Here is a 17,267-nt window from a genome sequence, read left to right as displayed (position 1 = left end):
TACATTTACTGTAGCTGTTTCCAGTTCCACAGTATCCTGAAAGGGAGCCAAAGGCACGTAAGTAATGAAAGGTCTTTTAAGTGTCTGCTTCTGTCTGCTGCACTTTTGAGGGGCATAACAATCTCTGAATTTTACAGTATGCCTAGTGAATTTTTAACAGGAAAGTTCTTAATTGCTTTGTTCCCTCTTTACTCCCTGGCTCATCTCTGTAGCTTCATCTATGGTTTTAATTAATTGTGAGGCTCTTTTTTTCCTGTCTCAAAACAGAAAGTGAGGAAGTGCCACCCGTAAGAAGTGGCCAGCTGGAGCACAGTGTGCAGTCTGGATGACACCGCTCCCACAGTCACCTCTCACAATGTTCCTCTCTGGAAGATATTTTCATTGTGCAGCATTGTTTTCCAGCACTTGTAAAGTAGCGTGGGATTTTGATATCTGACCTTTTCACCTTTGCTGGTGACTCCATTCTCTAAAGACAAATGTGTTCCAAATAGGATGGTCCTAGACAAGAGGAAAGGACTTTCTCAAGGTACCACCCATCCAACCTGCCTCAACCAGGTTTGAAGGACACCTGTCCTGCTAAGGCTGTAGGTTTTCCCCTGGTGAAAGACTGGACAATGTTGTCTATCTTGTCCCAAGCAGTTTGCTGATTTCTGTTACAATTTTTGGTTTTGGGGAGGAAAGATGCTGTTGTAGTCTCTTTCCCCATTCTGTTGTTGAAATCTTTCTCTTTGCTGAGATTTTCCTTCACCTGGCAAGCAGAGGTTTTATGTAATATGTTTATAATACTCATCAAACCCTCCTAGTACTGAAGATGATATTAAATGTAGGATTTTCCTTAATAATTTTTGAATAACCCTATAAAGAAGACTTTTAAACTGCTCTTAGGATGATGTGTAAATTAAATTTTTTCAAGCCCCATGGACTGTTTTGGGGTTTACTCTTTCAGTTTGTCCCATGCTAAATGGCTCTGCACAGGACCAGGGCAATACTAGGAACTCCTGCTCTGAAAGGTTCATCCAGTCTTGGTAGCAGCATTGCCAGAACCTAAGGAATTGCAATTTTCATTCTCCACCTCTTTCCTGTCAGCAGAAATCATCTGGGACACACTCCAAGCCACAAGCTTGCGAAAGAGTGGTTCTGCACAGTCCCCTTCTGTCTCCCAATTCAAGATTCCAGCTGTGTTCAAGGCTGGGCCATAAAGTTTGTTTCTGAATTTTCCTTCATTGTTTCATTCCTGTTTGCTTCTGTTTCCTCTCTTTCCACCTCTGGCTTGGCTTTGATCACAGTTCTATGGTTTCTCTTTCCTTCCTGGCCTTTCCCCCCTATTTTCATGACTTCTATCTCAAGCCCTCTAGTCTCTCTCTGTTCCTCTGGTCCACACCACTGTTGTCCCTTCTTTTCACCACTGTTGTCCATGGTTCCTGATCTGCCCAGATATCCTCTTCTCTTCCATTCTTTTTCCATCCCTCTTGCAGAATCTTTTTTCCACCTGTGATTTCTTTTCATTGTTGCTTTACAGCATTTCCCCTTTCTATTTTAATTCCCTTGTTCCTTTAGAGTATTTCACCTCTCTATTTTAATTCCCTCAGAGACAGACTTTGCTTTTGTTTCTTATTCAGTGCTCAATCTTGCACAAGCAGCAAAGGGGCTGGACAAAGAGGGAAATTTGCCATGGTCTACAGTGCATGTCCAGTAAATGGACAGTAAATGTCCGGTAATGGCCAACATTACCCATGTATAAACTCAGGTAAGAGCCTCTGCAATGTATTTTTTTAACTATGAATACATGAAGCAGTTTTCAGTCTATGTATTCTGATTTTAAAAGTATTTAATAAGTTGTCACTACTAAAAAGTTATTCTCATTCAGTGAAACATTTAAGATTATATTCAAATTAAGACTATAGGGTAGTATTACTGGCTCCAAGATTTAGGATATTCATTCACTTATCTGTATTTTAATATATAACCATTTATTCCCATGTTATGGTAAGTACTTGACTAACAAAAGTAGTCACTGATGTTAAAGATTTCTGCCAACAGCAGCTGTATTTCCTTTGTTACCTATATATTATATTTAAACTTGCAACTTAAACATCTAAAAATGGTAAGGAATTGTGAAATTATTCAAAAGTAGAGACACCTATAAATGTGGGTTACATGCAGGTAATTTTCCCCCTTATAGGAGGTGTTTAAAAGTCATCCTTACTATTATTCTATAAACATAATGGGGAAAAAGTGCAAAGCACACTGATTGGGCTATTCTGAAATCCCCACTGTCTCCACACAAAGGCAACAGTACAGAATACAAATATTGCTTGATACCCATGTTTCTAATTACTTGCAAGATTTGTATCTAACAAATATATGACCTAATTTTCTCTCAAGCATCTAATCCTATTGTTATTTCAAAACCTTGTTAAATATGCATTTTAGAAAAAAAGGACATGAAAAGGAAAAGTACTTGCGGAAGATGGTTAATCTTTTTTCCATGGCTTGCAGCTGTCAGACAAGCAGACAACATAACCAAGTAATGAACAGATTGAATCAAATTCATGCCTCAAATAATGCCATTGTACTCAACAGTTACATGAGGTATGAATTTGCAGCATTCATTGCATTTAATGAAATAAAATCAGGAACAAATCAACAGCAATTATTAACTTTCCTCTATAATTTAGTGTAGTTTATTCAAAAAACTCAATCAGCCATGAAACAGAAGGCTTTCTCTGGGATTCCTGGAAGAATTTTATCATTCACTACTCCTACATGCAGGGCTGAGACGAATGATTAAAATTTTATTTATTAAAAAATATTGGTTTAATTTTGGATTGTTCCTCATAACCCCAGAATTTGTATTTTATTCCTTTTCTATTACATGCTTTTTCCCCCCAAACCATTGATTGTAGGTTTCATGAAGACAGATACCTGGAAGATAGATACTGTCCTACTTTTTTCATACTGCCTGCACTTGTGTGCAACCTGCATAGGAGGATGGACTAAAGCCTGTCAGCTCACTGAAATAATGTTCTTAGGAGCAAAACATTGTTTGTCACAGTCATCACTCTATATATCATTTAACATCTTAAAGAAATTTAGGGACCAATTTTTAATTGTTTGGCTTTGCTATGGGTTTTGACAGGTAAGAGAAATGAATACGTCTTTGTTTTTGTTTTTCCATAAAGAAATAAAAGCCAGAGGAAAAAAAAAAACAACAACACTTTTTCCTGCATGTACTAAATACACTTCTAAAATAGTCCCTCAAAAGATGAATTGTCAAAGTTTTAGACCCTGAAAATGCAGCAAGGAACTGCTTTCATGTTAAGTGATTTATAAAGGAAAGGATCCAATTTTCTCAAAATTTAATCAAGATATTTTAAATCAGATTAATTTTAAAATGTTGTTTGTTATGAAATCTGTAGAGATTTCAAACTGTGTTGTTACAATCTGCCTGTACTATATAAAGTATCTTTAATACTTTGAATTTTACCACTGTTTACAAAGATAGATAACTATTGCTTTTGTTTACCAGATTGCACAGTTGAGATATTATTTTAGGGACTTCAAAGTAATGGAGTGAGAAGCAGAATTAGAGACAAAAGGGTTGATTTCTCTGTTGAGCAATGCTGTATCCATGAAAGGAGAACGTCCCTCATGAGATTATTCTGAAATGAGGTTTTGTCCATATTCATTTGCTTTACTTTCCCAGAGGGTTAAAGTAGAAAAGTGGAATAGCTCTTCCAGTGGCAGAGTGGAGTAGCCTGGCTGCTTTGCCTGAGATCCAGAGAAGAGTTAAATGTTCCAGGAGCAGGCTGGCTGTTTAACTGTTCTGCTGGCCCTCATCATCTCTAGCAAGAAATGGATCCCTGGTTTCCAAGGCAGTGTGGAACACACAGCAGTGAGGGACCATGTAAGATTGCTGGCAACTGTTCACATTAAAAGCTACCAAATTTGAATTTTTCAAATGCAGAAATAGTTGTAAAACCTGAAGTTAGAAGGCATGATAAATTTCAACTCCTTGACTATTTAGGGACAAGAAAGGACCCCCATAATCATCATTATTACCTCTTTCAGTCTTCTGCTCACTGCAAGCCATAAGTTCCCACCCAATGGTTGGGCATCAAGTCTGTAACTTTTGACTGACCTCTGTGATAATAATTTAGAGAAGCACCATCTTGACTTCAGATTCAAAGAAGCAGAGCTTTCATTATATCCAGAGATTATATTTTCCAAAAGACTTACCTTGAAATTTGTGTATTCCTAATGCAATTTATTCCAAACTGATATTACAGAGCTAATCTTGCAAATGTATTCTCACTGATTTCCATGGGATGTGCACAGGGAACATTGTTTAGTTGATTAATTTTTTAACAGACACATGTTGCTTAGCAGATCACATCTCAGTGCCCCAGCATTTCATCCTTTGGCAATGGCAAAGGGTGCTGCCAAGGTACCCTTCCTATCTCATTGCTTCCCTGTCTTGGCAACTTTCCTTTCCCTGCCACATTTAGTTTCAAGGCCTTGTGGCTGTTCCTGCCTTATCTGTCATCAGTCATTCGGTGTCACAAGGTCACATTCTGCCCTGGACTTGCCCAGAATGCCATCTCCATTTTCCACCCACCACCTTTCCAGACTAAGTCCTTTTCCACTTTCTCCTTTCTGCCTCTCAGGCTTAATACGCCAGATCTATCTGTCCACCTTCCTCATTCTCTTTCAAAACTTTTTGTAGTGACATCTGAGGGAAGCCTGGGCTGGGTGTGCTGGGACTATGCCTGTGATCCCTGTATTGTCTGCCAGTCAACACCCGTTCATCAGCACACAGGGAGACTGTGTGCTTTAAAGGAGCATTTAAAAATGTCACCTGCCATTAAGGATTCCTCATCATAAAATTAGGAATTGTTCCTATTGCTAAGTTTGTTACAGTGAAAAATTCATCCTTGCTAGATGTCTCATTCTCCATTTTTTTGGGTTCACTCCCAGGCACTCTGCATATGAGACAATAATTTTAAAAAGTCTATTTAAAATAATGCAAAAAACCCAATCAGAATCCAAGGGAGAAATTTTTTGGTCAGAAATTGGTATGTGGAAAAAGGTACTTAAATAAATCTTGATTTTATCTATTAGTTAGTTGTCAGCTAATAATAAATTATGTTTAGTTCTTCCCTTGTTATAAATACATATTGATTAGTTTTAAACTCTGAACTTCAGAATGAGTTATATCTGCTCATTGCTAAACTGCTCTCTTCACTAAGAAAAATATCCCCAACACCTATTATACTGCACTTAATTAAGACAAGCATCAGCTTTATGTACCTTTATTTGCTTCTGCCAAGTCTCTGTGGTATAAATATTGAGCAGCTGCAACTCTTGAATACTAATCGGTCCTTCCTGAATTCCAAATGATTACATAAAGTTTAGGAAGTATTTCTCTGCCAGTATTAGCCTCCTGTACATACTCTGGGTGGACATGAGGGTTGAGACAGCCTGAATCAGACAGGTAGGCAGTAAGTATTTTTCTAAATTCAGACGTAATGTGGGGAAGCCTGAAAGCTGTGCCAGAGTGCTGTCCAGAACCCCTCGACTGCTGGTTCCTGGTGTTTACCAGGTGCAATTGTATAGGCGTCCCTGGGTAGCAGAAAGGGTGAATCTAAGAAAACTTCCAGTGGTTAAAATAAAACCACCTCGTTATTACAGCCCAACTAAACATGTGTTTTATAAACAACACATATATAACAAGACCTATTGAGGTCTAACAAGACCTAACTATTTAACTAAAAATAGTTGTGTATTTACATACTCCTGAAAGTAAAAACAGTGAGAGTGACCACTTTGAAGAAGGCATTAAACCCTAAGTACTGTTTGTCCCCATGAGAGAGAAGTCATCTGTAATGACAAGTCCATGCCTGGATAAGCTCTCCATTAGTGACTTGTACTGGCTTGCCAAGGAAGACTGTCATGTAATGCTTCTCACTTCAAATTCACAGCACCTGCTTCATCCTTATCTGCAATCAAGATCTAAATGCAAAATTTGCCAGGTTATACCTTTATATCTGTAGCACACTTAGTTATCTATAATTCTGCATTAATTGATTCTTGTCTAATTTTCTGGTCTGTTTTCCTGTTTTCCTTTTGATTTGATAAAACCCCTGCCTCACTAATTCCTTCATTTCATCCTCCTATTATATTTGTTTGTGTGCTCTTAACTATCATAATTAGTACAAAATTTTAGTCAATATTCCCTGTTATATTACCTCCAGCTGATGCTTATACTCTTATTTTCCTGTCTGCCTAAGTATGATATTAAACCCTCAGCAAAAGTATGGAAGTGAAAGTATCGACAACCTCATGTTTCACCATAGTTTGCTGCTGTATTTTTTTAATCTTTTCTGTCTATTTAGACTGGAAGCTCCCTGAAGCAGAGATTCTGCTGGTCTGTAAATCTAATAGAACAATCACTAGAAAAATGATGTTATATAAAGTACATTAAAAAGTGCAATAGCTATTTTTTTCAGTTGCAGATTGCTGTGTAACTGCATTGATGTGAATTGCTGCACCAGGTGGAACAGAGCAGTGGCAGGCTTTGTGCTGCTGCTCCCCGAGTGCGTGTTTGAAGGAAACACCTTCTAGACTTGTGAGTGCTGGGGGTAGAGTCTGCCTTGTATATGCTTCATTTCAGCCTTTTTCATCTGCATTAGCATCTTAACAGGCACATTTATTTTCCATATGTGCAAATGGTGGGGCTTAGGACTTCAAGTACCTCCTCCCATCTCAGCTCTGACACTTTACAGAGGCTAAAAGCAAGGAAAGATTCCTTTTCTAATATTCCTCTTAACTTGCTAATATTTCTCTCATTTTAAGAGATGAGAATGGAGTGTTGCAGATCTACATGAACTTCTGCTGAATTTCTGCCTAAGTAAGACTGTGGTTTGTTAAAAAACTGAGTTGTTTTTTGCTAGTTTTTTTTTTCTGTTGCTTAAGCAAGAGCCCATTGTTTGATATCCACCACAATTAAATGTTTATTATTTGTACTGGACCCTCTTGTCTCATGTTAAGTGGGATGTGAGATCAATAGTGGCTCTGCAATTATTTGTCCATTGATAAAGGCTTTATTTCTCAAATGAAGTACATTTGTCTGTGTCCTGACAGTGGTAAGGAAGCAGTACCAGTCAGCTGCTGCCTAGTCCAGCATTGAGCTCCACAGCCAACAAGTGCCAGGACATGGGTCAAACTATGCCTAACTTTTTCTTACTGGCATTTCACTTTACAAACTGCTCTGATGGGAGTTTGAAAAATCATCCTTGCTGAGTTCACATAATAAAAGCTAGCAGGACAAATGGGAAGTTTTTGTAAAGAGAAAACAATGACTGATTTCAGGTAAAATGACCAGTCTGTAAAGCTACTGGATGGTAAAATGAAGATGACAGAAAACATTCCATTTAAGGCACTAATTTGGTTATTCAAGCATCATTTAAATTTAGTAATTTGTCAAATTTAATTGATGAAAATTTCTTTTGAAATTTTTTTTTGTGATAGGAAGCAAATTTTGACTCCAATAAAAAAGAGTGAAATTCTCTTGGCTTTAGTGAGGTCAAAATTGCATCTCCCAGTGGAACATATGAATCTATTTCAGCCCCAGAATTAGACAATAAATCTGATTAACAGTTACAGAACTGTGTGATCAGCATCTTTCTCAGATGTTTGCATTCCATGTGTTGGACATGAGCTCATCAAGTAGTGTTAAAAGTAGGTTTAACACTCAAGTCAGTCAAAGATTTCTTTATTTTTTCCTATTTTTGCAATTTGTGCCTGGCCACTAACTTCCTATCAGTGGTGTGACTACAGTTGCTGAATTATCGTATCCATGCTGGTTCTTCTTCTTTGGAGGAAACCTGTCAAATGCAACTAAGAAGTTGAGAAATCCATGCTTGCATATCTCTTGAGCTGCTGGGATTTTTCTGTGGTTTTTTTTTGTCTTTTTTTTTTTTTTTGTTTTTTTTTTTTGTTTTCTTTTGTTTTTTTTTTGTTATCCACCTATCTTTAGATTGCAAAAACAATTGGCAGACATACCTGAGTTAAATTGTGGTTTGACATATTGATTACTTCACTCCCTAAGGTGGAATTAAGGGGAGAATATCTCTATATGTGAAATCACAGAAATGATGCCCTAGAAAACAGACTTTCTTTGGGGTTTGCAAATATAATGTAAACATCAGTCAAAGAAGGGTTGGCAAGGGGAACTGCAATGAAAGACTTTTATGTACAGAGAGGTAAGAACTAGCTACCCGTAAAGACATTTGCTTTTTACAGCTGAGAGGGGGAATTTAAAAATTATGTAGTTCTTCATATTTAACTATTTTATAGCACTTAAGAGATATCACAGTTAAGAGACTATTTACCAAACTATTCTGGCTTACTGAATAATTGCTGAGTCAACTGTACCATTCTGTAGTTGGCAGTATTGGTCAGAGGGTCCCAGCCAGAGCAGGTGGCCCTGGGAAGGGACTGGTGCTCCTGTGCCTGGGGTCCCACACAGTGAGGTGAGGCTGTGCAGTGTGACTGCAGAAGGAGTTGTGTGCTGCCAGCCACAACTGCTACACATAATATACATCTGGCTAAGCCTCAGCAGCGTCTTCTTTAATGCTGCCAACAATCAAAAGGATTTTCCTGTATAAAGCCTTTGCAAATCCTTACGAGTAGATAACGAACAATTACCTCTTTAATTTAAAATCTTGCAAGCAAAATGGATATGGTTTAATTCTATTTTGAAAAATTATTCTAAGTACTTTGGGTTTTGAACATGGCTTTACTTAGTTTGCTAAGATAATTACTTCTGAAATGTTAAGAAAAAAGGCAGAACCAAATCTTTGCCCTAAAGGAGATAGCTGGCTTTTGGATAGACAGACAGGACAGTACAGCCATGAATAACAAACAGCTTTATAAGGCAGTCTCATATCTATACAGTCATAAGAAACCAAACAACTTCTCAATAATTTAATTCTGTGGATTATTGACTTCATATAGCCTTTGAGAGGCTTTATAGCTAACATTTACTTTTCAATCAAGCACCAGACTAAAGAACAATAGTAAGAGGTTTCATTGGCTTGGTTAACACTCCTATGAACATTCTCAGAAATGTAAAAAGGCTATGTCTTGAAGCACTTTTTATTCCATTAAACATTACAGGGTCAGATTGTCAACAGCTGAGGTTTTTGAAATATTTTTTTTATTAAGTGATACATTATTGGTATTAGGACCAGTTTTCTGTAGAGATGCCTAAGAGATGTAGATATGTGCTAAATCCACTAGATACTTAGGTACAATATTGCTCCCAGTTATTTGTGTAGAATTTGATGTTTAGCTACTTGTGACAGCCCTGCTGAATGCCTACCAGCATTGTTAGACACTTCAATGTCTTCTAAACATGACTTGCTCTTAGGCTGTGAGGTGTCTTTTTAATTTCAGCTTCATGATTCATTTGTTCTTTCGGGCAGAAACTTAAGTGCTAAGCTGGAAAAGGTATCTGTGTTTTTCATTTCAGTCTTGTCATCATTCTAGTTAAGTGTTTGCTTCTGTCCTGTGGGTCAAGTGGTAACATCTTTACCTTTTGCTCTTTGCGGAGTAACGTCTAGCTGTGACTATTAGCAAGTGGAATTTGCAGTATGCTAAATAATGAACTAATCGATTTCAAAGGTGTAGCTAAGACATGTCTTAGCTACACCACTTTTACAGGCAAGTGATGTGAATACAAGGTTCCTGTTAGCAGCAAAATTAGCTTGTTTTACAGTAGCATAAATGAGAGAAAAACTGGCTAACCTGGCTTGGTACAAGTTTGTAGGTTATTCCTGCCCAAGTGCTTCAGAAGTGGAGCACAGTACCTGGCAGAAATAGAAGAGCTAGAGGTGTGAGAATGATTCCTAAATCAGTGAAAAGTACCAGAACCGCTGATGAAAATCATTAAATAAAAAGCCTCCTAAATGTGAGCATTTTCCAAATGCACTTCATTTATTCAGCTAATTTAAAATGTTTCTGAACTGACATGAATTCTCTAAATATTTTATAAGAAGAAAGCTACAGGCTTTATTTGTGCCACTGTATAATGACTGAAAAACCTACTTATGAGGAATTAGGAAATATGAATTCTTGTTATCCATCAGATTAATTCATAAAACATAATTTCTGCAACAAATGGTTTGCTTTCGCTTCTCTGAATCAAAGATATTCAAGCAATGAAGCCCTGAATACAAAATGTTAATAGTTACCAAGGAAATCCATCATCTCTTCCTAGAATTCAAAATGGATATACCTTAGAATGATCCATTCCTGTTAGCATCATTCTAATTTCATTATAATTTGTAAAATCTTTTCTCTCTTCTGCATGTTCTGTTCCCTGTACCTCTGAAGGATTGACCTTTTATCTTCCCTACATTTAAAGGGAACTTTATCTAAAATTTTCTCAAGCAAGTTCAAATTCTGTAACACCTAAGAGGGACATATTTAAGACTGTAATTGAGATCTACAGTGTGACCAAAAGTGTCTCTTTTAGTCTACTTGCAATTGTTTCACAATAGTTTATTTTTAGAATTTGATGAATTTACGGAATTTTTTAAAAACTAAAAATGAAAGGAAAGAATTACTAAATGTCACCACTGCTGATATCTTTCATGGTGTCCTTGGCTCACTTACTCTCTTTGTAGACAAAAACACCTTTTCAGTAAAACAGGAGGTTTTGCTATGGAGGAATGGCTGGGCCCGACCTTATTTATGTTTTTAAGTTTCTCCTTTCAACTCTCTGCCAGAAAAAAAGCCACTCACTTGGGCAAAGTTCATTTAGACCAGGTTTACAACAAAGTGCAAACCTGAGACAGAGGACAGGCAGAAAAATCTCTTCCCATGAAGTCAATAGGAATCCATCTCCCTAAGATCTTTTTTATTCTTGGCACCAGTGATTTTTCTCAACTGATTTATTGGAGGGCACTGTTTTAACTGATTTGTCTTGCATAAGTATCTTTCCCATTCTGTCTTCTCCACTAGTACAAAACAATCTTCCCTTTAAAGGTTATTTCCTAGCCAGATCTCTCCTAAAGCTATTATCATTAATTTGCAGTTTAGGAGTTCCTTTCACTTTAAAAAACTATGAGATACATTCCTGATTTATGGTTTACAGTGTGACAGCCATCATATGCAAAGAAGATTGTTTATACTTACCGCAGACATCCTTGAATAAGAGGGAAATTTCAACCATATTCCCACTCCATGTGCTTTACATAACTGTATTTAATAGCATAGAAGAACATGGCAATCTGTATTTTCCACTGTTCTCTATGATATCTAATAGAATTTTATCCTTGTTCTGGAAAATTCAGTATTCACCTATCAAAATACAGAATGTTTATAATACTCCACAAAATTCCATAGGTTTTAGGAGTAATTTCGATGGAAACACGCTTTTAATCCTCATACATAATTTCCCAGCAGCTGATAATTAAAAAATTATCCTCAGATTACTGTGAACCTCATTAAACATATTTCAAAATAATGTGTTTGATGAAAAATTGAAGAAAAGCAAAATATTTTCAATGTTTTTTAGAAAAAACAGTAAGTATGAAGATTAGAGTGTACCTACCTAAACTAAACAGCACCAGGAATTTGAGACAGACAAATTCTCGTAGGTCGAACTGCAGTGAGCGAAGCTTTGCTACCAGTTCTTGTGCATGGCTCATAAGATTGTTGAGGGTGGCTCCAGCTTGGGATGCTATTACAGAATAATCCACCTGTAAAAGAGAATTTTATTCCTATCTGCTTGTCATACCCACACTTTAGGATATTTCAAGCAATAATATGCAAGCAGGATATTTCCGGATATAGAAATCATATCTATCTTAATAGATATAATATATAATATCTTATTATATAATAGATATCATATATGATATCTTAATATCATCTCTTAATTTAATGATGTTACCAAGACAAGATTATTTTATATATAAACCAATTTTAACCTGATGGTCTATATTGAAAATAACATTAAACCATGTATCTTAATGGTATGTGACATCACTGTGAGTGCTGGTTTGTCTGTATTAGCTTTTTTAGAAGCTTTAAATAGCTGCCTATGACACTGGTAGTTGTCCACATTTCAGTTTTGTTCCTTTGGTGTCTCCTGTTCTCATTGTAATAGTATGATCCTGCAGAGAACAACTGATGGAGTGAGCTTTGTGCCTACCCTGGCTGTATTGCTCCCGAGGGACACAATGATATTCATGGGAAACAGTCCTGTGTCCAAACTTGGCCAGAAACATCTATTCAGGCCCAGAAATGTCGGTGTATTCCCACAGGAAACAGAGGTATTGTGTGGGTGGTTGCTGTTCTCCTCAGCTACACAAAATCCCTGTATTTGTTGGAATTGACTGGAACTCGCTCGTTCTGGCAAGCGCTGCCCTGCAGGGGAAGGAGGGGTGGCAGGTGTGTGACAGCCCAGCTGCCCTCGCACTGTCCCCAGCAGTGACCACAGTGCACAGAGCTCCTTCCCCGGGCTGGGGCCACGAGTGGTGCTGGCCTCTGCTGCCCTGGGCATGCTGTCCCTTGTCTTCGGGCAGGCTGACCTGCCTGGGAGCTTTCCTTGTATGCGGAGATCCAACAGAGAGCTGGAGTTAATACACTTATTCAAAAAGGGAAAATTCACAAGCACAGGATGCTTAAGGTCTGCCATTGCTGACACATCCTTGGGTGATCCTCAAACCTTGGGCAACCTCCCCAAGCCCAGCAAGCTGAAACTGTTCCAGCTGATGCCAGTCCTGTTGTGGGTATGTTTCCATGCAGAGACTGCCCCAGCCCCTGCCACTCTGAAGGTGTGCCTGCTTTGTCACAGGGTGGTGACCAGTGGGGAAGGGCACAGCCTGTGGGAATGCTGTGATGGGAAGGTGAAGGGAGGAGCTGGGGTGGGCTGGCTCCAGGACAGGGCAATGGCTGGTGTGGAGCAGGGTGTAACTGCTGGATCAGAACTGGGGTGACCTGAGCAACAGCTTCAGCTTCAGTGCTCAGCCCACTTCTCATCAGAGTGCTCCACATCCCCGGCAAGTGCCACTGTCCCATGGACATGGCCTGCTGTGCTGCTGCTCCCCATAGAACCACTCCTGGCCAACTGGCTGAGACCTAAATGGGTCAGTGGCACATTTTCAAAATGTAATACCATCACCTTTCTTTTGCAGGAGCCTCCAGAACAATAGGAAAGTTGCTAATCATACTTCATCTAAGTGAAGTCTGGCTGTAAATTATGACTAAGCACAATGGTAAGTGCTTGCTTTGGGTCAGTCATTTGTTTAATGGAATCAGTGCTCTCAACCCATCTCTAAGGTTTCCCATATTTCTTGTGCCACAAGAAACAAACCAATACTGCAAAATTTTGGTTTTCCAATATTTAGATTTTTTAAAAATTATTTTATTTTAAAACTACTAAATTGATTTTGCTCAAGTATAAACAGCAGTAAAACTTGAAATACTTCTAACCTGACAAAATTGCAGCAAGGAAAGATAGATGACTAAAAGAAATGAAAATTAACTTTTCCTGGTAATGACCTTAATATAATCAATAAGTTACTGACTTTTAATAAGAGATTTCATTTATCTGTGCTCTTATTGTGCCCTATAAACTGATTTGAGGTAACTGCACAAGAAAATGAAGTTACACTTTTTGAATGGAGGTTAAGAATAACAACACCTTGCAGTGTTGGAGCAGCTAGAGTTGAGTTCATGCTTCACTTAAATCAATGGATTATGCTGAAGAATCCTGTGAGGTGGGTTATTGCTCTCTTTTACACCTGGGGAAACTTGAAGTAGTGACATTAAATTGCTTACTCAGTGCCAAAGAAATCTGTGGCAAAACTATGATCTGATCTTTGGAAACCCCAGCCTATCCATCTTTCAAAAACTACTTGCTAGTTTATGTCTTATTTATCACTCTTTCTATAGATGCATTTATGCGTATTTTAAAATGTATATATATAAATAATAAGAAAAAGTAACATACCTCAAATAAATTTTACTCAAATATAAGTTTAATGCATTGATGTGGTTTAACTACTTCATATTGGGAAACTGGTCACATATAAATATGAAATTTCATAACTTAATATCTCTTTTGTAACTGTTAAGAGGGGGGGGAAGCTCCAAATCCCTTACTGAGCTTCCAGTTTGTGGGGAAAATATGCTACTCACTTCATAAGGAGAAGTTAAGATGTCTGAATGTCAAGAATATCAGTGGCCTTAGTGCAGCGATTATGCCATAATGGAAAAACCCAGTAGATGCCTGGATCTCCCAGCATCCCTCTACTGGAGAGCTCTCAGGCAGCCTGCTCCTCTTTCAGGTGCATTTAATATTTGCAGCACCAGCAAATTTGTCTGGGAGGCAAGTCCTCATCTGCCACTCACCAGGAACAGGCTGTATTAAATTTTTATATTTATTGACATTTCATTACCATAATTGACTGCAGTTGGTTCTCTAGTAGAAGGCACAGGGCTGCCTCCTAAGCAGGAGAATTGGTCCCTTGAGTAGGATTTGCAATTAAAAACAACGCAGAATGGATTTTTTTTTTAATTGTGTAAATATGATGAGTTGAATTTTCAGCTTTAACTAGAGAATAGTAGGTGTGCAGAAGGCTTTTTTCAAGAGTGAGCAAAATTATGAGTCAGTGGAAAGACGACCCCCAAAGGTGTCAATCAGTTTATACAAAAGCAACTGTGCATGAAAAAGCCTCAGTTAATGTCTATTCTGAAAAAGTGGTCACATTAAAGACTATACTGTTCTGCTTGCTTGGTCCTTTATGCAGAAATTGATACTGAAATGTGTATAAATTCTTTTACCTTCCAACATGATTAAAAGCACTTTTAAAAGACAAAGATTTAACCAACTTGGATTTTGTGCAAAATGCTTAATTGCATAATGAAGTCAGAGCATTTACTTTATATTGTACATTTTACTTCATATTGTGTATTGATTTCATTTAGTAAAATCAAATCCATGACTAAAATATTCTTGCATCCCAATTAATACTACTACTTTTCACATTGATTTTGATGTTGAGGATGTTATTTGGCATTTTTGAAAACAGCAGCTTTGTCAGAGCATCCACATAGCCTAATTTGGAAGTACAACAATGAGCTGAAGTTATGGCTGCACAAACAGAAGTGTGAATTCCTCCTGTACCCTGGGGTAAAAAAATGCTGTGGCTGAAGGCCAAAAATAAAGGGAGCACCTGGGGTTTTTTTTGTTTTGCAAATGATGTTTCATGGTAATTAAAGATTTTTGAAGACAAATTACTGGGCTTAGATAGTAATTTTTCTGGTGGAATCAGGTCGCTTCTGGTATCACCTCTTCTCTATGCTCACAAAACAGTCTAACACTTAATGGTGGAATTAAGTTCCTTTTTTCCTCTAAAATTAAAGAGTGTTTGATTATTCTAGAGTATGACTGTGGTGTCATGGGTAAATATTGTGTCGAACTGCACCATCCCTTTCAATGCTTCAGCAAGCTTGAAATTGTCTCCAGAATATGATTAGAGTGATTTTACTTGTTGATGGTGTTGCCAGGTGCTGACTGTCCCTGAATGCCATTCCTTCCAGCCAGACAGGAATTGCAGAAGTAAGGAATAAAGCCCTTGCTGTAGCTCTGTTCAGTATAATCTAGCAGACTAAGGCAGTCCAAGTTAATAAAAGATTGGGTTCATATTGGATTTAGTAAATTAGACTCCTATGAGCTTGGGGTCTGAAGGCAGAGGCAGTGGGTGCCCAGGTGCAGCAAAGGGAGCATCCTGCTCCTCCTGCTCTATAGGTGCAACCCTGGCCAGCACCTCTGGCTACTGAGGTGCTGCTCCCCAGCACCCCCTCCTTGGCTTCAAACAGCACTGAGAGCCTGGCTGGTCCTCACTGACCTGCCCTGGGTCTCTGAGCCCTGACCCTGCTTGAGGGGATGCTCAGTGGATGAGTCTCATCTCAGAAGCATGCATCCAGTACATGGCAAACAAGCTCATTTACTATTGCAACCTTTCACTGTTTCCTGAGATACAGGTTTCACTGGAAACTGCAGTGGTTATTAGACTAATTTTAATATAATTCTTTAATTAAAAACAGTGCTTCTGTTACATTTCTAAGCAAATAAACATGGAAAACACTTTGAAGAGGCACCTACATACAAAAATGGAGGAGGTTTCAGAATGGAAAAAACCCACAGATATGCTTGTATCTGCTGGTAATCAGGTTTGGATATATTAATTAAAATTTTGTTGACTTATGCAGCATAAGATGCTTGTCATTTTAATGTGAGACACAATAATAGAAGATAATGAATTAAGTTGCCAGTGGCCCTTTCCCCTAGGATGATATAGTGCTTGATAATTAACTATAATATGCAAATAGTAACACTCCAAAGTACTGCAGAGTACAATAGAATCCATTTCTTTATGAAGTGCTATAATGTACTTTTGTTGTTTTTGTAATATTGAGATGAGATTATACAAAATCACTGCTGTGTTTGATATTCAGTAAAGCAGATATCTGGGTAACATCTCACAAGGCTGTGTTAACTCAAACTGCTTCTTCAGGAGCTTCGAACCATGTAAGTTCACTCCCCCTTAAGAGACCCTCTTTATTTTACCCAATTTTCTGCTCTATTGTTTTAAATCCTTTCCCACAATGTGTAGTAAGACTGGCTGTACTCACCTTGGATCCCATCACTATCACTACTCCAGCAGGCAGTTGGGACAGACTTGTGTGGTGCTTTCTTCAAACTGAGTTTCTGAACAACTTTGTTTTTTCTGCTGGGCAAGCTTAAATCAGCTAAGGGATTTTTCCTGAGTTTGGGTTGACAGATTAGTTCACTAGCATGGGACTGGTTTGGAGGACTAACAGGCTTGGAGAAATACTGCCAGACTCCAGGCAAATAACTTTTGTTTTCTTTCTTACACATAGGAGCCATTTGTATGAAATACAAAAGAAATGTATTTCCCATGAAGACAACAGAGTCAGCATGTGGAAAATGAAAGTTCTGGTGTTCAAGGATTCATGTCAGGTGCTCTCTCCATGAACCTTTACTGGTACAGGGATTTTAGACTTAAAAATATAGTGCTATGATGGTTTTATGGCAACACAGCAAAGCACAGGTGAATTAGGATCAGGTTGTTCATGGGTATGTCCATAGCTAAATGAAAGGCTCAAAATATGTAACAAATATTTGGAAAAACCTGAATTCAGGGCACTTCATGGTTATAACTGAA

At 38.0% G+C, this 17,267-nt stretch overlaps 1 protein-coding gene across 1 annotated transcript in view; it reads right to left on the bottom strand.

The window, feature by feature from the left end:
• Positions 1-17,267, bottom strand: part of NR5A2 (nuclear receptor subfamily 5 group A member 2) — an 83,659-nt gene that overhangs the window by 12,707 nt on the left and 53,685 nt on the right. The window contains exon 7 of the mRNA XM_071435617.1: positions 11,621-11,768. Coding sequence (XP_071291718.1) covers positions 11,621-11,768 — 148 coding nt within the window. The remainder of the gene's footprint in view (positions 1-11,620; positions 11,769-17,267) is intronic.

This window comes from Agelaius tricolor, unplaced genomic scaffold (assembly GCF_023055355.1).
Source record: "Agelaius tricolor isolate 1412-34295 unplaced genomic scaffold, bAgeTri1.0.p SCAF_11, whole genome shotgun sequence".
Lineage (NCBI taxonomy): Eukaryota > Metazoa > Chordata > Aves > Passeriformes > Icteridae > Agelaius > Agelaius tricolor.
Note: the sequence above shows the minus strand (reverse complement) of the source record. Positions and strands in the feature narration are given on the sequence as shown.